Source organism: Chenopodium quinoa, unplaced genomic scaffold (genome assembly GCF_001683475.1).
Source record: "Chenopodium quinoa cultivar QQ74 unplaced genomic scaffold, ASM168347v1, whole genome shotgun sequence".
NCBI lineage: Eukaryota > Viridiplantae > Streptophyta > Magnoliopsida > Caryophyllales > Amaranthaceae > Chenopodium > Chenopodium quinoa.
In genome coordinates this window covers 2,021,618-2,043,210 of record NW_018745286.1, presented here as the reverse complement: position 1 = coordinate 2,043,210, position 21,593 = coordinate 2,021,618, and the positions used below count along the sequence as shown (strand labels likewise).

Sequence of the window (21,593 nt, the reverse complement as noted above, 5' to 3'; positions counted from 1 at the left end):
GAAGATGTTACAGAGATGAGGTTGGGGGGATGAGTGATGAATGCTCTAATAGATTAGGGAAGATGAAACATTGCAGGAATTGTAATCAGATATGTGAAAGAGAAAATTTGGGTTCCGGGGTGGCGGTGATAGTGTCAGCACCGTTAGGTTTCTTTTGGATGTTAATTTGTTCAATCTCCCATAGGTCAAGCTTAGTGTGAGATGAAATAATCAAAAGTTGGAATTATTACAAGCAAATCAAGTAAAGTTGGAATTATTAAAACCTAATTTGCTTAGTAATATTAGCTTACTTCTTTTATTTAAAAGTCATGGTTTTTAATTAAATAGTAAGTATATTTTAATCAAAATAACAGTTTTTCAAAATTGGAGCACTTCAGATCTTATAGACTTATGCTCTGTATTCTATACCAAAGCAATTTAAACCATTGACAAATTTAAAGCTATTTGCCATCCAAACTAGATGTTAGAACAAAACAAATTACCCAACAGCAAATATTAAACACTCACATGTTCTCCAATTTCCAGTCCTTGACAACCTTCAATCAACCACCTTATCATCAAAGGTAGATGGTATACAAATCTCACAATCTATATAATCCACACTAAATTGAAAGAAATAACATCTAAGAAAAGGGGAAATACATAAGGAATTGTGAACACAAAGCTTGATTTATTTCATCGTCATGATCTGCCCTATTCCATCCTACATGATGCACAAGGGATTCATTAATTATGTCTATTACCATTAAGAATTGAAGCTCTTTGGTTGGAGGAATTCTGAGAAAAGGGGAGATAGATGAGAAATTGCAAAAATAAATCTTGATTATTCTCATTGTCACGATCTGCCCAATCCCATCCTACATGATGCATAAGGGATTCATTGATTATGTCTATTACACTTAGAAATTGAAGCTTTTTAGTTGAAGAAATTCTGTTTTGTAGTTTTACTGGGGAGTGTAAATGAAATTTTCATCTTTGTTTCGTTTAACATGTTGAAATCGATTGGAGTAGTTTTGGAGCTGGCTTGTGGAGTGAAAAGGGAGTTAGCAAAAAAGGTACAGAGAAAGGAGAGAGAATGACTGAGAAAAAGTATTGTGGTCGTCAGCAATGACACACGAATACGCCAATCTTCAGCCGTCTCCCGTACCGGGGACTTTTCCTGAAACCAAAACTGCATTCATATTATGAAAACAGAGGAAACTTGTAATGTTATCTTTTCTTTTCTTAAAAGAAAAATGGAAACCATCAAAAACTACAATGGTCCCGAACATACCCTAAGGTTTTTGGGTTAATAGTTAGTATGGTTTAGAATAATAGTTTTGATATTCCAGGTATTAGTAATGTTTCTTAGGTTATTAGTTATGGTTTTTATTTTTCAGGTTACTAGTCAAAATTTGCGAGTTTTGATTTGTCACTTGTTTAAATGCTTTCATGATTAAAAGTTTTTTGATCGAAAATTTATGGTTATATGTATAAAAGGGGGTAGAGTTTTATGTTAAACTTATGATTTTACATCTAAAACTTATGATTCTATGAATAAAGTTATACTTTTACGGTCTTTGATTAAAATTTATGGTATGTATGTTCTGTGTCAGTTGCTGTTAATTCTAGTTTATGGTGACAGTTTTGGGTTATTTGTTGTCCTTTCAGCTAATAGTTAAGTGTTTATGGCATGTATATTCTATGTCAATTGCTGTGAATTCTAGTTTATGGCAACACTTTTATAATTCAAAAATTCTACTCCAAAACAGACGGAATAAGCACATAAAAATATTTTTTTGAGGTTTGGACTGAAATCTGTTAAAAAAACTAGGTAATAAAAGTTGCAAGGCAAAGGTGCACACCATGTGAAACACTCCTTTTGTGCAAAATTATAAATCAGTTCTATAGCATATTGGAACCATTGGATTTCATAATCCCAATTTTTGCCGATTCGCTTTTTATTAATTCCAACTTTCGATTATTTTGTAATATCCAAACTTTGAGGGGTATTCACTTTCTTTGGGACTAGTGGTTCCCTGCCACATGTCAACGCCTAATTGTCTAATTTTTTATTTTTATTTTTTTTAAAACCCTTCCCACCTACACCACCACCCCTACCCACCCCACCCCTGAAAACCACCTAACTCACCTACCTAAACACCAAAAACCATTCCCTTCCCCTCCCCCACCAAAGAGAACCACCCCAATCCCCTCCCCCACCACAATTAAATCTCCTTACCTCCCCCCCACTACCGAAAACAACCCCCTCCCCTCCCCTACCCTACGAAAACAACCCCTCTCTCCTCCCCCACCCCCACAAACAACCCCCTTCCCTTCCCTTCCCCTAGAACCCCACTGCTAAAAATCACCCTAGTGGTGGTCTCAATGATGTTGGAGGTAACACCAAAGAAAGCGAATAGCCCTCAAAATTCAGATTTAAAAAAAATAATCGATAGTTGGGATTATTAAAAGCGAATGGCATTAAGTCGGATTATTAAAACAAAATTTCCAAATTTTGTATTCAAAACAACATAATTTCACTAGAATAAATGTTTAAAGACCGAACATTCAATACTATAGCAATACCCGTGCATAAAATGAGGAATGCAGCAGATAATAAAAATGAGGCATAATTATAATCATGAACCTTGTTGATAAATTGAGCATTATCAGTGGACATACAAGTAAAATAATCTGAAAATACAGGAAAATATGAATGATGTACACCAATAGAATAAAAAGCATACTATCAAATATTAGTGGATTATTTTGATTAAGGAAAGATAGGGATTTGGGGGGTGTTTGTGTTGTTGTGAGTTGGGGTATGGGGGAGGGAGAGGGGCGTTAGAGAAAAATAAATAAATAAATAAATAAATAAATAAAAATAAAAAGAAGAAGAAACAAGAGGTCAACAAATCAAAAGCTTTATCTCTGGAAATGAGTGAAGGACGAGGAAAAGGAAAAGCATATTGAATACTCCCTCCGTCCCTAAATGATGTGCCTGTTTTCCTAAACGGGCATCCCAAAATGATGTGCCTGTTTCTATTTTTAGTTTTTGTATAATTACCTACATACCCTCACTTTATACCTTTTAATCTACTTAAATACCCTAAATGCCCTTTAAATTTCGTGCCCACATGCACTACTTGCATAAACCAACAAATACATTAGATGTACTTTCATTATTGTATTCACTAAAATACAAAATATATTACTCTTTGTAACTATTCTTAATGTACTTACATGATTATATATATACTTCACTTTCCTTGATTTTTGTGAAATATTAGAAACGGACACATCATTTAGGGATGGAAGGAGTAATAAAATACACATGACATAAGTGCAAACCCTGAAAATCTGCCTAAGAATCATGACTTGTTTGTTTTTTGATGGGCAAATAGGTCAACGGCTCGGCTTGCATTAAGATGAGCATTTTTTTTTCAAAGTGAACTATATATATTCATTAAAGCAATATCCTTCTCCTGTGCAGTGTGCAGTAAGCACTCGAACGAAGGTGATACACAACTAAATTAACGCCTTTGATCTTTCTTTTTCCTTCCTATTTTCATTTTCTTACTTCATGCTATGTATTCTTCCGGGGGGGTGGGGGTGAGGTGGGGTCAGAGAAGCATGGGCATCAATAAAAAGCATCAAAGCCACTATCCAGTACGCAATAAAGGAACTAACCCTTCAACAATCAAGTTGAGCTTCCCCTTCTCCCCTTCCACATCAGCAATAATTGCTCGTTCAATGGTATCAATACCCTGAAAATATAAGTTACTGGTTAAACTAAAGAATCTAATATTTTTGACATAACATCAAAACAGCAACAGTACCTAAAACAGCAACAGAAAATTCTCTAACCTACCTTAACAACAATAGTGGAGAGCTTATTTTTAAGACGATGTAGTACAAAATGAGCAGTATGCCTATCACAATCTGGCATGACATCCAGCTTCACCTCATCAGAAACGTTAACATTCTGCAGATAATAGTGCATTAAATGCAGATCAAAACTATGTAAAACTAAACGGAAAAAATTCAGAAGAACTTCTTTTTACCAGTTTGTCATTCTTCCGCTTCGCCAAAGATCTTTCGATATTGTCCTTGACAGTATAGGCATTTATACACAGTCGTAAAGCATTAATTTTTTTCATGTCAAGTTTAACAACGACAGAGGCTCTGCTTGAAGTCATAACAAGCTTTATGCTCTTCGCAACCTAAAAAACAAAAGAAGATGAAAAGTAAAAGGTCAAAAAAAAAAAAAAAACAAAAAAGAAGTAAACAGACACAAAAACTGGACCCACAAAAGGAGACATTGGATGGACTTTGTTACAACGGTATAAATAGCACACCTTAGCACTTTAGACCAAGGATGTAGGAGTCAAGAGCTCTTTTGGGCTACGGCAAGGCATTTTTGTAGAGTTGGAAGAGAGGATTAAAAGGCAAACTAAAGCACACAAGGTGTATAGGGATTGTTTTTACACCCAAATTTATGATACAGTAAATGCAGCTCAAACCTACACAGAAGCTCTAGAGCCGTTCTATTGCCTCTGGGAAGCTTTATCCTTATTAAGCACAACAAGGTAGTGTTAGCACGAGAAAAAGCTTTTAGAAGGTGACATGAATAACAAAATAATTTACAAGATAGATACATATTTATTTATTTTTTTTACAATTAATGCATTTCATATGTACCCCCCCCCCCCTTCTATTTTTTTGTTCTTTTGGTATGTTTCAAATACTTCTTTATAAGGATTTTCCTACTAATAGCGTAATTTTGGGACAAAATTAACTTTTAATTATTTTCAAATTCTGATTATTCATGTAATAAATGCGAAGTTATTTATGTTTTCTACTATTTCAAATTGTATTAATTGCACAATAATTATTGCTTTCCACTATCCCAAATTGGACTCTCATTTTTTTATTTTTTATTTATTTATTTTTTTTGTTTCTTTTGTAATATGATATGGGAACATTGCCTGTCTTCAATGTTTTCATTGATTCTTTCCTCATTTTTTAATAAGAAGAGCAAAAGAAAGCAAAAGGGAGTAGTTTCTAAACATCATTTCTTAAAAAGAATAAAATAGTACACCGTAGATATTTACATACCTGGCCCAACAATGTCTTTTCAATTTGACCCTTTACAGTTTCCGCAATCTCCATACAACTATCATTCTCAAGTTTTGCCATGATAATTGGCGTGCTTATCTTTTTGCTTGCATTAATAATTTCTTTGATACGAGGAACTCCAAGGGTAACATCTACAAAAGTTAAGGATCAAGCCACATAAAAAATAAATTAGGTAGCCTTCTTCATCTTCTTTTTCTACGTTTTCACTTTACATGACTTAATTAGCCCACGGGGGGTGGGGATAGAGGTTGAGATTGAAATTGGGGATTGGGTGAATGGAGAGGATAAAATGAAACTTTCAACAATGGATACTTACTCATGCTGGCAACCCCAGCAAAATGAAAAGTTTTCAAAGTCATTTGCGTCCCTGGCTCTCCTATACTCTGAGCCCCAATTGCTCCAATAGCAGTTCCAGCTTCAATCCTTTTTAAACGAAGCCGAGAAATGCAAGCATCCAAGAACACCTTCACAATGTTTGACCAATAAGAAAATTAAAAATATATATATTAGAAATGTGTAAACAGAGAAATGTGTGAAGCCAAAACAGCAATATATACCGCAGCTCCTTTTCCGTATGTTAATATTAGTACCAAAAACATGGCACTTGAGACATACAATTATACCATACATGAATACACCCAAGTAAAAATAAAAAATATGCAAATCTGACAAGCTTCGGTGCTACTGTCAATAGCAGGAATTAGGAACAACACCCTGCATGTGTAGTTTTATACGAAGTACATAATCTGCAAGATTACCAACAGAAGAGTAAACACTTCCTGGTTATTTTTTCCTTGGAAGCTGTAAGCCAACATTCTATGTGAGTTCACCTTGACCATGAAACAGCCATAAATAACAATAGAGATTTCTAAGCTAGATTTCTGGTTTAGCAATGCTATGAATAAAAAGACAATAGATATCAAGGTTACAAGGGACGAGGTTCAATTGGATACGTGGTACAAAACGGATATGCAGAATGCTAACTTGGGTGAATCCGGTGTGATGGGTCTGGTTTCTCTTCAAAAATCTGCTAACATATTATCTATATAATGATGTAGTACCTATCTGATGATGAATAAAATTTAAAGTACTCCTAAACGAAATATACTGTACATTAAAAAAAAATAAAAAATAAAAAAAAATAAAGGAGTGTAGGTCCTATTAAATTATTACAAAGAAAACAAGTTAATCGATTGTGGGTCCAAATAAATTATTTAAAGGGAAAAGAGGATAACGGAGTGTGGGGACCGAAATTTAAGCCCAAAAAAATTATTCCAAAATTCAATTATCTCATTTCTCTCTCGGCTATCCTCTTGAACGGATCGACCTGTCTTCAACCTTCCCTTATCCACCCTTTTTGAAACTTCACAAAGCTTAAAGCCAGTGACAATTTAACAATCTCTAAACCATGAAATAGCAAAAACATAAACTCAAGCTTTGAAATCAGGTTTCATTTTCAGAGGGGTGTGTGCCTTGCTCTAGCGAAAAGTTCTAGGCTTTGAACGCTTGGCAACACTAAGATATAGCATTGTTTTCGTCAACTACCCAAGGCGTAAATTTTTCTATAATCGGTTTAGATCCGACAAGAGCTAAATCTCTTTGACTCAATGCATAGCCCACTCATGTGGCTCAGCCTTGCATGTCCTTGCACCATAGTCAACGATCGAGTGATAGGTTTCTCTAGGTGCCCAAAAGGTGGTAACACTAGTAGGAAAAGAGAACAATTAATGGAATAGGATCTAGTATATCGACCGAAAGAGAAAGGAGGATTATTTGTTTAAAAATCGGTTATAATTTTTATTTGTTAAACAAATATCGACCGAAAGAGAAAGGAGGATCTAGTATATAGACCGAAAGAGAAAGGAGGATTATTTGTTTAACAATAGTATAATTTTTCATAGCTTTCCAGATTTTTCATAGCTATTTGCTCATTTATAAAGAATCTTTTATCACACAAAAAAAAAAAAAAAAAAAAAAAAAAAAAAAAAAAAAACCCACTCAGATTAAATTAAAAAGTATTACCTGCAGTTGCTGCTCAGAAACATAGCATTTTCTTTCAGATAATTTATTGAAAAAATCTAATAACTTCATCTTGAAGGCACCGGAGCAACCACCACCAGTAGTCATATCATAATCTGAAAGCCTCTTATCTATGATTTCAGAGATTACTGTATGAGACAGATTCATATTTCCCCTTGCAGGGCAAGTAGCCTGCACAAAGTAACTTGTTAGATCAAAGTTTCATATCTTAGATGCAACACTGGCTTGACAATCTGGAAAGCTATGAAAAATTATACCTCCACTTTGAATCGCAACCGCTCAAAATCCAGCGGAAATCCTTCTGCCCCTTCCATTTGAGCCGGATCCATACCATCATCACCATAAAAAAATTGAACAATAGTTCCATTAGAATTTCTTACAGTCATGTCATAATGAACTGCTAGGTCCTCCAGGCATTTCATCAGTCTACGTGACATATAACCAGTGTCAGCAGTTTTCACCTGCAGCAAAGGCCATTTATTACATATACCACTCATTACATGAATTAATGCTGCCAAAATTGAAACAACTATACATAGTAGACAAAGCAACAAAACTTAAGTAAAGGAAGCAGAAAGCATAGATCTAAATCTCATTTACATATTAGATTATAAAATTAATGATTGGTATTAAATAACCTCAGACATATACTCCGTATTTACCTAGCAAACTGTGACAAGTATTTCAATAAAAAAATTCAATGTTCTCAGAGTACTCTCGTTGAACATATACTCTGTGATTTAGATTTTGGCCATGGTGTCAAAAAACTTCAAAAACAATGTACTGCCTCAATTTCATCCCAGCTAGTAAAATTTACATCCAGTCAAATTCCCATCATATAAAGTAAACTACGTTTACAAAAGCTACCATTTAACAAGTGTATACATGGAAAAATATGTATCCTTTGCAAGTTATCATACAATAACCATAAGTCTAATTGCTTCTGAGATCAGAAGAAACAAAGGAAAAAAAAAAAAAGGAGGGGGGACAATCCTTTATCATAGTAAGGAACTAGTAGTTGCATGAACCAAGAGGTACTGGCCCATGTTTATGACACTCAACTTTTGTAAACAATTGGACTACAAAATTTTTGCAACGTGATAAAGAGCTATGTCATGGTTGACAGTTTGAAAACTTTCGATTTTGTAAACAGGGTGAAATAAACAGACATGCAAGCTCAACAATAATACAGTAATCAAAACAAATATACACATTTAGTAGTTTCAACATACAGCTGTATCCACAAGGCCTTCTCTCCCTCCCATAGTATGGAAAAAAAACTCTGTAGCTGTCAAGCCGCTGTAAAAAGAATTAGCCACAAAACCCTTAGCCTGCAGAAAGCAGACAATGAATTATTTCTTGGCACAAGGCATGCTCAAATCTACTACGTATTCTCTATAATCCAAACTGTCTTGCCTACTTTTTTAATATTTTTATTCCATGTTATCTGGCCTTTATAATCACTGATGACATACTTGCAGTTCTAAATACCAGTACTATAACACATGTTTGTTTTGAACTTGTGCAGTACTTTTAATAGCACTTATAATTGGCGTAGGAGTAAAACATACAAATACATGCATAGTATACATGCATATGCAAGGGGCAGTCAGTAGAGAAATTATTAATGTATCGGACTAGGCCAATTTCAAACAAGATCCCTCATATGCAACTTTCCAAAACATGCATTTTTGTTTTTATAAAAAATATCAAAATTGAGAAAATTTTGTCTCAATGTGAATACATTACCCAGCCTCTAACAGACATACTGCATTGCAGGAGAAGTTTAAAACATATTTCTCTAATGCATCTCTGAAATCCATTAAACTCCCCATATCAAGAACAGGAGGAACTCCTCATGAAACCTGAGAGGTGTGATGCTAAAACTAGATGATATCAGGATTCTATTTTCTCAGAAAACTAATCCCAATGCAACAAATAACCTCAAAAGTGATGTTACTTTCCTTGGTGCCCTACAATAATTTCCTTATCATATAAATAAGTCGCTTAACCAGCATCCCAAGCATTATCCAGGTAATACCAAACCGTTTGCTTAATGTAATAAGTAGCTCAACCAACATACCTAGTTGGTCATAGGACCCTAATTTTGTTCCATTATCATTCAGAAAGGGTGATTCAGTGCACAGAAGAAGCTCGAGGTGACGCTAGATAAAAAAAAATGGAGAACATAAAGTTCAATGTTCTCAATCTAAACCCTTGACTGTCAAAGTTCAGATCAATTAAATCCTCCCGTTCATTTTCTTGTGTCGTAATCACAACTCATATCAATGAGTCACCCTAGCAATATAGAGTGCAGATGGCCCATAAATCAGATTATCCAACACAGTTCACCTTCAGCCTGCCACCTGCTACCTGCGTATCATCATCATAGCTGAAAGCATCCCATATTAACTCTTTATATGAAGGAAAGGTTAAAGCATATTGATATGTTGGCATCTTATCCCAAAAACTTGAGTAGATTGATACAGAAAATGATAGAGTAGACATCAAGGCTGTAATAGAATACCAGAAACTAGTTCATCTCATATGATCCTCTTTTGACTAATGACGTACTTAAATAATATAATTCTTCTGTCCTGAAATATAAGTACCAAATCACCCAAAATATTTGTACCTAAAAAGTCTCATTTTTCCTTTATTGACGATATACAAGTAAATTTCCTGATTCTATCATAGTGCAAATTTCAGTAGTTAATAAGGGTGAAAGAGGAGATATGGAGGCTGCAATATAAAACTAGAAACTATTTATGCACATATGATCCTTACAGAATTAATGACATACTGAATTAATCCCTCTTTCCCAATATAAAATATCATTTCACTCAAATTTTGTCCCTAAATAAAAGTCTCATTTTACCTTTATCTACTTTTTTATTCATTTTAATCAGCCCACCCCCACTATCTTCTCTATTTATTCAATTTAAATCAACTAAAATTTACTATCTTGTTTTTTAAATTTCCATTCAGTCAACCAACCCATCTTTTTTTTTTCACCTTTCCAAAAGGCTGTGTGAAAGGCAAACGGGACTCTTATCTGGGTACAAGAGTAAATAAAATTAAACAGGTATCATGTGTCATAATTAAAAGCATTCAAAATCTATCATTGATGAAAAACAAAGGTGAAGCGATGTCTATATGACAAGAAAATGTTTTCATTTTATCCCAAAACGCAGGTGACTAAATATAAATTTCCAAATATCACAGAGAGAATCTGAATGCATTATCCAAAAAAGGAAATGAATGGAAGACGAATATTGGGTGTATATATATATATATATATATATATATATATATATATATATATATATATATATATATATATATATATATATATATAAAGAATTGCTAGAATGAGAAATGAGAAAATGAGAGAACCACTAATAAACCTGGGCACGGGCCGGGTTGGCCCGCGTGCCGCCTGGCACGGCCCGTCGTTCGGAGCAGCCCGGCACGGCCCGAAGTCAAGCACGGCACGGCACGAAGTTCGACTTCCGTGCCACGGACACGGTGGAGAATTCCCAGGCACGGCCCGGCACGAGCACGGGCATGGCCCGCCGTGCTGGCCTGCAGGCACGGCCCGCGGGCCAACGGCTAGTTAAACGGCTATAAACGGCTAGTTTTTTGCCAAAAATTCTATAAATACTCACCTCCATTTCATTCCCAAATCACAAAATCACAATCTCTTCTTCTTATCTCTTATATTCTCTAAATCTCTAATAATCCTTATTTTCTTAAATTCTCTAATTATTCTCTTAAATTCTCTAATTATTTTCCTAATATCGGAAAAAATTAAAAAGTTCGTAATCGTAATTAGTGGAGCGTTGAAGCACGGTTGTAAGATCTAAACTAATCTTAAATTTATTATTGTTTTATTGTTATTATTAGAATAATCTTGTTTAATTATTATTGTTGTTAATTGTTATTGTTGTTGTTATAATTGTTGTTATTAATTATTATTATTGTTACAATTGTTGTTATTATTTATTTTTGTTGTTATTGTTATTGTTATAGTTGTTGTTATTAATTATTATTATTGATATTTTTATTGTTAAAATTGTTGTTATTAATTATTATTATTATAGTTAACCACTTTTTATTAAAAAATTAATTGTTAATTATGGCATCGAACAACCCATCATCTAGGTCTAGGGGGAAAGGCCGACTTATCCGTAGTAGTAGTTCTAGGGAACCACCAAATACAACGAGCCCCCAAATTACGAGTCAAACCAATGACCCCATTTACTTCCCCCCGGACTATGAGCCATATAATACGTCGGGATTTCCAGCACCACCACTAAACCAATTTCCACTACCACCATACCAATTTCCACCTAATTATATCGGTAATCAACAAAACTATTGTTCTAGCCAAGGTAGCCAAGAAAGTACCCGAATTCCCTCCGGTTCTACCCCTTCTACTGCCACTCCCACTAGTCCCCCTACTAACCATCACACACATCATGAATGGTTAACCGAAACTGAGATGCTACTTTTGAAAAACCGAAGGAGTGAGGTATGGCGTTATTTTGTCCTAAGTAAAGATGGTGAACAATGGGCAAAATGTAAAACATGTAATAGTGTATTCACGGCAGTTACCAAAAACGGGACGGGACACTTATCTAGACACATGAAAGCTTGTGCAAAACCAGCTAGTGATCCAACCCAACCCAAAATTTCCCAATTCCATCCATACGGCTTTACATACAACTATGAGAGGGATAGGGATGAACTAGGAAAAATGATAGTACACGCCGAACAACCTTTTCTTTTCTCGGAAAGTGACGCATTCAACACCTGCATTAACAAAGCACTACAACCCCAACATAAAAGAATCTCTAGGAAAACCGTTCGTTCCGCCGCAATGAAAAATTTCCTAGAGTACAAAGTCCGGTTACAAGCCGAATTGAGTAACCTTAACTGTAGAGTATCTTTAACAGCCGATTCTTGGGATAGTGGTTATAAATATCACTATTTATGTGTGACTTGCCATTGGGTAGATGATCAATGGATGTTACAAAAAAGAATAATACATTTCAAAATGCTGGAATACCCACACACCGGCATTAACATTGCTCACCATTTAATGCAAGCAATAGACGAATACAACCTTCGAGATAAAATGATGTCTATGACTTTTGATAATGCAACCTCTATGACATACACAGCTAATCTTATCAAACAAAACTTAACCGATGTACTATTAGACGGTGAAGCTCTTCATACTAGATGTGTTTGCCATGTACTTAACTTATGTGTACAGGATGGAGTTCGGGCAATTGGCCCATACTACAGCAAAATCAGAGATGCTATTATGTCTATTAATAGCTCTAACATGAGATACCAAGAATGGAAGAGTTTTCTAAAACAACAAAAGATAAGAGCAATAAAAATTAGAACCGATTGCCCAACTAGGTGGAATTCCACCTATGACATGTTAACAAAGGCAATTGAGTACAAGGGCCCGTTAACATTATTTTACAACCAAAAATTTCCACAAAATGCTTTGTATGATGATGATTGGAATAACTGTGAAAGATATATGCAATTTTTACAGTTATTATATAACATGACGTATTGTTTTTCTACTGTTTACAATCCTTGTGCTCAAAACTTTCTTTCTAATGCATGCTTACTCGCCCAACTTTTCGCTGATCATCGCGATCAAAGTGATTATGATCAGTATCTTCCAGCAATGGAAAAAAAGTGGCGTAAATATTATAGTCAGATTCCTTTGATTTATATTTTTGCTTCCATATTAGATCCTAGGCAAAAGTATGAAAACACATTTATGTTAGTTGACATTTACTTTCAATGCATGTTTCTTGACGATGATGTAGAAAACTATAAGACTAATGTGAAGGATCAGTTTTTTGCTTTATATAGAGTCTATGAAGCCAAATATGGCACCGTTCCTTGCTCAGGGCCTTCCCAACCATCCAAAAACGTAAGTAAGAAGGCCAAACATTTATTTTCACAAGCTACTAACTTGATTTCAAGGTTTTCAGGTGATTCATCAATCAGGAGAACGCAAAGCGACGTCTCGGAGTTGCAGATGTACCTGAGTTACGACTTCACCAAAGGCATGGACGACGATGAGATAAACAGCCTCGACCTCCTTGCATGGTGGAAACAACAAAGCTCGAAGCATCCAACTTTGGCGGCAATGGCACGAGACATTCTTGCTATCCAAGTTTCCTCCGTCGCCTCCGAACGAGCTTTCAGCGCATCCGGAAGGGTTTTAGACGATAGAAGAACAAGTCTAAAACCCGAAACACTAGAAATGTGCGTGTGTTTCAAAGATTGGTTGGATGCGGAAAATCGCTCACAAGACCGTTCTTACGACCACAACGACAACGAAGAAGGAACCTCCGCTTCCGGTTCGGGTTCGGCTAGTTCCCAATCTATGCAACTAGCCGATGACCTTGAAGGCGAAGGCGAAGACGAAGACGAAGACGAAGACGAAGACGAAGACGAGGACGAGCAAGAAGAAGGAGAAGAAGAATAGACAATTATTGTATATTGTACGATTTTAAAAATATCAATTTTATCATTTTCCAATTTTTGTTTAATACCATTATTGTATGATTTTTATCATTGTTATCATTGTACAATTTTCTCAAACTCAAGTAATAATAATATAAAGTACGCATTATTCACATCCAAAGTCCAATTTGCCTTTTTTCCCCGTTTTGTTACAATTTGTAAATTCATATTAAAAAAAAATAAAATTATACCAATTACTAATAAATCATAAACATTAAATTTTAAAGTAATAGTATAAAGTAAATATATAAATATAAATATTGAATATACAAATTATAAAACATAAATATTCAACTTATAATTATAAAATTCATAACTTAATAACTTATAACTTATAAGTTATAAACTTATAAGTTACCTTATAAAACTTATAATTATAATTTTATAACTTATATACATTATAAACTTATTAATTAATAATGTTGTCATTTAAAAAAAAAAAAAAAAAAAAAAAAAAAAAAAAAAAAATGAAAACTGCACCAGCCCGCAGCCTGGCACGTGGCCGGCACGGCACGAGCCCGCCAGGCACGAGGGTCGTGCCGTGCCGTGGGCTGGCCTGTGAAAATGGCCGGCACGGCACGGCACGAAATCCTGGGCCCGCCGGCACGACTGGCACGGCACGAACCAGCCCGCGGCCCGCCAGGCACGGCCCGCGGCGGCCCGGCACGGCACAGTGCCCAGGATTAACCACTAATCACTTGACACATCATCTTGGTTTAAAATTCAAATTATCTCTTCTTTTTATTCTTAACTTTCTCATATTTTGACAATGACGTGTTAGGATATTAATAGCTTTCTCATTTTCTCATTTCTCATTCTATATATATATATATATATATATATATATATATATATATATATATATATATATATATATATATATAAGTGGTTTTTCTACATAGTAACCCTGTGGTATTCACTTTTCCAAGCTGTGCCCTCCCCTTTTCAAACTTCTACACTATAGCCTCAAGGTACATTAAGTGATTACGTTGTAACCTTGGCGTTAACCTTCCGTTAGTTGTTGCCGTTAGTGGGGTCCACTTTACACCTATTAAATTTTTTTCTCGATTTGTGTACTAAAAAATGTTCCGTTAAAAGTTTTAGGAGTCATTTGGCTCTTAAAGGTCCAAATTGAGCTCGGATTTGGCAAAAAAATAACGTAAAGGCCCCGTTTTGTGAATTTGGATTTCCGTTGTTAAAATTAGAATTCACAAAACGGGCCTTTTACGTTTTTTTTTTTTTTTTTGGTCAAATCCGATCTCAATTTGGATCCTTAAGGGAAAAAATGACCCCTAAAACCTTGAACAAAATATTTTTTAGCACGCAAATAGAGAAAAAAGAATTAAAAAGTGCAAAGAGGGTCCCACTAATGTTGATCGTTAACGCTAGAATAACGGCAAGGTTACTATTAAGAGCATAATTGTAAGTTGAAGGTTACAATGTGTAATTTTCAAAAGGTGGGGGCACAGCTTGGAAAAGTCAATACTTGAGGGTTATAGTGTAGAATTTCCCATATATATATATATATATATATATATTTTGAAAGTACATCAAATAAATTCATCAAGAAAAAGATGAAACATACTTCTGGAGTCTTGGAATTTCTAGGAAAGTGTGGTAGACTGCGATCAATGAAGCCATCAGGTGCTCTGCGCCCTCCAACTGCTTGCTGACCTACACATGCAACCATTTGGCTGATATTGATTGGGGAACCTTTTGAGCCACATTGTGACATGATTAATGGGCTATTCCTCCAATGGAGCTCTTTCATGCAAACCTAGAAATGTATCCATACAGATTAATTATTTTGATAAAGTTAATAATCGGCAACCAAAGGAAATGAAATATAATATTTAATCAGCTCCTTTTTAATAAGATACAAAATGAATGCAATAGTCCTATATGGTTATAGTCGTCCACATTCGGCAGGAAAGAGGAGGCAAGGTTGCCGTACTTTGTTTAGTAAGGATATAGTTGTGCATTAACTCTGCAAGTGATCAAAAGTCAATGCTTCTGGTTCCCTGACCTTGCAAGTAGACCAGGCAACTGCTCCGACATCAGGTGGGAGATAATGCCTCCTGAAGAAAATGCCTTATCCTAGTTCATTCCTTTGACTGTGCTCGCCTCTCCCAAGCTTGAAGCTTAAATGGAATCGAAGAGGATATATGCTAACTCATTAGTTAGAAGTATTCACTCCGTTTTGTAATAATTGCGACACTTTCCTTTTACATTCGCTAGATAATAATTGCAACACTTTCTTATTTAGTAAGGACTCACTACTACTCCCTCCGTGATTAAATAAGTAAAACGTTTTGACTTTTTGCACTATTCATCTAATACACTTTGACCAATGTTTGTGATTTATACATAAGAGTAAATATAATCTTGTGGGTACTTATTGGAATCGTCTCAATGAATAGTTTATTAATGTTCACTTGTTATAATTTTTACTTTTTAATAATTAAAGATATTATCAATCAAAGTTTTGCATTGGCGTATGTATACAAGGGAAACGTTTCATTTATTTAAACATAGAGGGAAGGAGGGAGTATTAATTATTTCTCTCTCCTACAAACCCCACTTACACGACATTTATATTAGTTTCTCTCTCCTTTTAACAATTAATATCCCCACTAACTATACTTTACGTTATAAAACTCCCCACCACCATATAATTTTCCTACAACTCCATATAATTTTAACAATTAATATCCCCACTAACTATACTTTACGTTATAAAACTCCCCACCACCATATAATTTTCCTACAACTTTGTGCAATGCCTAGTATCGCTATTATTACAAAGGAGGTAGTATTAATGATACATTTTAGTGGACAAAAGTCATTACCTTTCCTGCTATTTCACGAATTTCATTCAACACTTTAGTTATTTTTGCCTCAAGAGTTTGGGATGCATCACATCCGGGCATGCAAGCCAGCTCTCCCTCGTTGAAGGATTTTATTAACTCATCACATGTTTTATATCCCTTGACTATATCAGAGTGTTTTTGCTCAGCCAATTTTTTCCCTGGTTGAACATCATCAATGCCAATTGAAAACCCATGATTACCAATCCATCTAGCACTGCAAAAATGAAATAAAAATAAATTAAATTAAATTATATATTAAAAAGGTAACCACAATTTAAACATTCTCATCTCCAACATCTAGGAAGGGCTCCGAGCATACAAAAATACACTGAATTGAAACTCATGAAGACTATAAAAAACATTATAAAAGATATTCTGGAAAAGCTACAGCACACGACATCAAAAAGTACACATATCCAGTAGGACAGCTGGCACAGTAGCCACCTTACATGACCACCAAGTAGTCAATTAAGAAGTACAAAAGCGACATAACAAATTCATTAGCTGAACATCATTAGTCTAGCTTGAGCTTTCTCACCTGACAAATGCTAGTTCTTCTGTCAATACAACATATTTTTTAATGTGAAAACATAGAGTGTCACATGCACTACAACAATAAGATCATATGAACATCAAGTATGGTAACTTGAAATATATTTGTGAAGTGATTGAAGTCGTTTATCCTGAAGGAGAACCATATAAACAGAAATACAACAGGAGAATAAAGAGAGACAGTTGATGAATAAGATATAAACAGTTAAGCTAACCCTCTAAAAGAAATTAGAACACCTCCCCCCCCACCCTTCTAGTTGATCTCTTACTCTCTTAGAGACCTGGATTACAAGATTACAAATATAGATCTTTGTATGATTATTTCCTCTAGCCCTCCAGGGACTTCAAGGTTATATATTAAGATTCTAAATCAAATATCCTGTCAATAAACCAAGTCTAGTCAAGGCTGGAAGACCCAAATTACAACCAAAGATACTAGACTTGGGTTCATCCTATTGACATAACCAAGTTCAAACATCTGAACTAGAGTTAGCACATTCATCTAAATGTTCTAGTTATTAGGAATTGAGAAAGATGAGACTTTGGCACATTAGTTAAGGGACTTTCTATCATCATCATAAACAAGTCTAGTAACAAGAGTAACAAGATTAAACTGCCAACCGTTATGAATAGTGTCAAAAGAAAAAATTACTTTAACTACTGCAGAACTCATGTTGGTTTTAGTCTAAGTTTGAGCATGTGGAGTAGCATAAAGTCAATATTGTATTGAAGGTAGCTTATTAGTTTCCGATTTCCCGCATAATTTCTTATTTTAAAATTTTCTTTAAGGATATAGATTACAATACCAAGATGTTATGAATAGTGTCAAAAATCAAAATATAAAATTAGTTTAACTATTGCAGAACTCGTGTTGGTTTTGTAGTCTAAGTTTGAGCATGTGGAGTAACATAAAGTCAATACTTTATTGGTAGCTTATTAGGTTCTGATTTCCCGTATAATTTTTTTATTTTAAAATATTCTTTATGGATATAGATTACAATAGATTACGACATGCTTAAACTTACCTAAATTTGTTCATTACTATCTAAAGAAATATGTTAATAAAATTTAATAGTTGCATTAATTAATCTTTCAATGAATAAATATATGATAAGATCGATTTTTTTTTTTATTTATAAGAAAATTACATACACATCTTATAATAATAAATCATTAATTATATCAAAAAGTTACTTGCTTTCATATGCGTAGTACATCTTTTAATTTATCTTTTTTTTCCTAACATATATTACTATGTAATTATAGGTGGAGATAGATACTAAAATGTTATTTAAGTAGAATAATTTTTAGTCACTAAATCTTATCTTGTGTTCTGTAAAGTTGTAGCTCCATATTACTTTTACCATAGTATGTCTATATGATATACGTATAAGTAACACATTAATAAAGATACTTGACACATCAAATAATAGAATAATATTCTAGTTGAATGTATATGGAATAAATATAATGGCCAAATAGGATGGAATATATAAACTCTTTACAAGTTTAACTCAAATTTGACATAGCGTACCAACTTTGCCAAAATCATAACAGAATTTTCTTGACCTGAAATAAAGCAAAAGAATATGCACTAGCAACATTGTTGAGAATTTACCTCAGTTTTGCTAATCGATTCATGCAAGCAGCAGCAGCATGCGCATTATAGTCTCGAACAAGGACAGAGAAAAGCCCAACTTTATTGCCATTTCCTGCATTAGTTTAAAAACAATCTTCAGAGTCATCAAGTTGTTGCAATGTCATATCTAGCAACTCAGGTATTCCTACAAAAATCAGGATCGCTCATGTATATTGAAGCCAACATGCTGGCTTCAGAATAAAATAGCCATCCAATTTTCAAAGCAGGCAATAAGAATTATCAAAACTCGACTTCTTAGAGGCTTGTATTACCCTTTTAAAAAAATTTGAATAGCAAACAGGTTATAGAATATGGCATCATCTTCTTTAGGCTTTGTTCTTTCCACATCCAAAAGCCTTGTGTGAACTTAGTTTCCCATATATGAGCTCATCTGAACTTATTTTCCCTTATGAAGGCTTACATGAACTTATTGGCCTTTATCTCAATTTTGTTGAAAATTGAGCTTGGGTAAGGGTAACCCTTATTAAAGGGTTCTTAACCTATTGGCCCCTTTTTAAGTATGTCTTAAACTTTTCAGCATATAGTTAGGAACGGAGAAAGGTTAGGGATTTTTTGTATGTAAAAACTCTAGATTTGAAGATATTGATGGTTTTGTTCAAAGTCCATTAATAAAAGTTGTGATTGAAAGCAAGAATAAGGGTTTCATACTGAAGCAATAAATTTATTAAATATTCACAGATGGAACTCTTTTAAACTCTACATTTTAAACTTTTATTGAAAAGAAAACACAAAATAATATCAAGTGCCATCATCAAAGCCAAATTTCTTAATGACTCTGCTCTACAATTGTTACATGGAGTGATTTTCAGTCAGCTTTGGGTCTCAAATATTAAAATTACCACTTACCACCACAAGACATTTGTAAGTTCCTCATTGAGAGGCCTTAAAGACTTTTTTTTTCTTTTCTAGGGTATATATCCCTCCCACTGCCCTCTGTAGCTCTCAACTATTTCGTTTAACTAATTAAAATCCTAAAGTTCTTATTTGATAGATAATTATAGTTTTGCGTTTTAAATATATAAATAACTGGAAAAAAAAAAGGAGGGGGGGGGGGGGAGTGAGGGGAGCTAATAATCATTCAATACAAACTAAAGGAAAGGGCATCTAGTCAAAGCACTACATAATCTTTATCAATCATAATCAATCACCTTAATAAGACAGTCTATTTTTCCTTCACACGTATTACACCTAAACACTTATTCTTAGTCCTCATAGTCCAAAGGTAGGACAAGGGCTTCCTATTTCCCTAAGATGATATAAATTGTACTAGCTTAGTTTCACAGTGATCTTAACATTTGCCATTTGCAGAAACTATGACAAAGGAGAGAGGGTGTGTGTGAAAAAGTAAGCGGTTTAAGAATAAGGCACATAGAGTATGGTGAATGCGCGGAAATGTGAAATTGTTGTGGGACATAGCATAAGATAGTAGATGGATGTGGAAAAATAGAATAAAATATATTAAAAACATTTTGAAACACACCAAAATGGAACATGTTAACTGTGAAACGGAGGTAAGATATGATAACTACAAATATAAATAATCCAATAGCAAAGTTTAAAAGCTGACCTAAGGTAGTTTTTCCTAGTTGCCCAGACATTAGTTCACTGTTGCGGAAGTAAACAAAACCATCGTTCGGACACATGGTTTCCTCCTTGCCGTGCTTAGGATCTCTACCTTCAATTTTGCAATATATCTTCTCTTTCACCATAAGATTTACAAAGACTTTCAACTGTGCATTTGGACGTAATAGAACATTAAATAATTGTTTACCCGTCCAAAGCTCAACTGGCTACAAAACAGCGAATGCGTTTAAGTCAGTAAGCAATACCAAAGAAATGAAAGTTGCATCACATAAATAATAGTAAGCTCCATCAAAGCTCATTGGAAAAACACATCATTGTTATATATAATTTTTTACCTTCTCTACTTACAAAATATTATTTTTCCAGAAGAAAACGTTCTTGGATTCTCATTCGTTAATTAGCCACAACCCACCCCCACCAACACCCAAAAAAGAAAAAAGAATATTAATAACAACTCCCAACTTTCCTTTCACATCAAGCACCCATGTAGCATACTCAACACTCACACATAATGTTATGACACTAAGACTCGACACTTTGGGCCAAAGTCAGACAAAGTTTTTGTAAAATGGTTATTTCAAACACTTAATTTTGTGCGCAACACTTCTAAACTAGTCTGACCAACATTTTACAAAAATGCATTCGACATGACCTCTCTGATAGATTAAATCATTTATTTGTTTAGAAATAAGTTTGGGGAGCCTCACAAACCCTGTTATTGCAGACATGCTGAATAATTTTCCAGCTAGGGGGTTGTGGTAAGGAATTCAATTCTCCTTTTTATATTACTTTCCGTACTTAGTACAAAGATCTCTATATGCTTGTCCTCAAATCTTAGCCACCAACACTTGGAGATCCAAGACAAGGTAAGTGGTTTGAAGCTGTCTGGGATAAAAACAGTGCACCTTGCATCAATTTAGGGATACCCTATGGGGGGTATGTCAGGCGGTTGCTCCATCATACAGGTATATTCAGCATGTGTATATTGTATACTACTGTTGATTTTTTCAGAGTATTCCTTATTTTCTAAGTATTAATGAAATTTCTATCTAAAGAGCACAAGGGGTTACAAGGTATGGTTGTGATAGTAACAAAAAATGCAGCCCCCATCCAACTCTGAATGTCTAGCTTCAACAAGAATTGATCTTCAAGGTGGAGAAAAACAAATGAAAATGATTTACTGCTCTCAGTCATAATCAGAA

At 34.5% G+C, this 21,593-nt stretch overlaps 1 protein-coding gene across 3 annotated transcripts in view; it reads right to left on the bottom strand.

The window, feature by feature from the left end:
• The window catches only part of LOC110711990 (DNA-directed RNA polymerase III subunit 1-like), a 41,672-nt gene that overhangs the window by 5,965 nt on the left and 14,114 nt on the right, over positions 1 to 21,593 (bottom strand). For all 3 annotated transcript variants that reach the window (XM_021890426.1, XM_021890428.1, XM_021890427.1), the window contains 12 exons: positions 20,375 to 20,597; positions 18,766 to 18,859; positions 16,575 to 16,809; positions 15,311 to 15,502; positions 8,394 to 8,492; positions 7,419 to 7,622; positions 7,144 to 7,332; positions 5,438 to 5,585; positions 5,101 to 5,252; positions 4,047 to 4,205; positions 3,854 to 3,967; positions 3,673 to 3,749 (listed from right to left, as the gene is read on the bottom strand). In XM_021890426.1, coding sequence (XP_021746118.1) covers positions 3,673 to 3,749; positions 3,854 to 3,967; positions 4,047 to 4,205; positions 5,101 to 5,252; positions 5,438 to 5,585; positions 7,144 to 7,332; positions 7,419 to 7,622; positions 8,394 to 8,492; positions 15,311 to 15,502; positions 16,575 to 16,809; positions 18,766 to 18,859; positions 20,375 to 20,597 — 1,886 coding nt within the window. The remainder of the gene's footprint in view (positions 1 to 3,672; positions 3,750 to 3,853; positions 3,968 to 4,046; positions 4,206 to 5,100; positions 5,253 to 5,437; positions 5,586 to 7,143; positions 7,333 to 7,418; positions 7,623 to 8,393; positions 8,493 to 15,310; positions 15,503 to 16,574; positions 16,810 to 18,765; positions 18,860 to 20,374; positions 20,598 to 21,593) is intronic.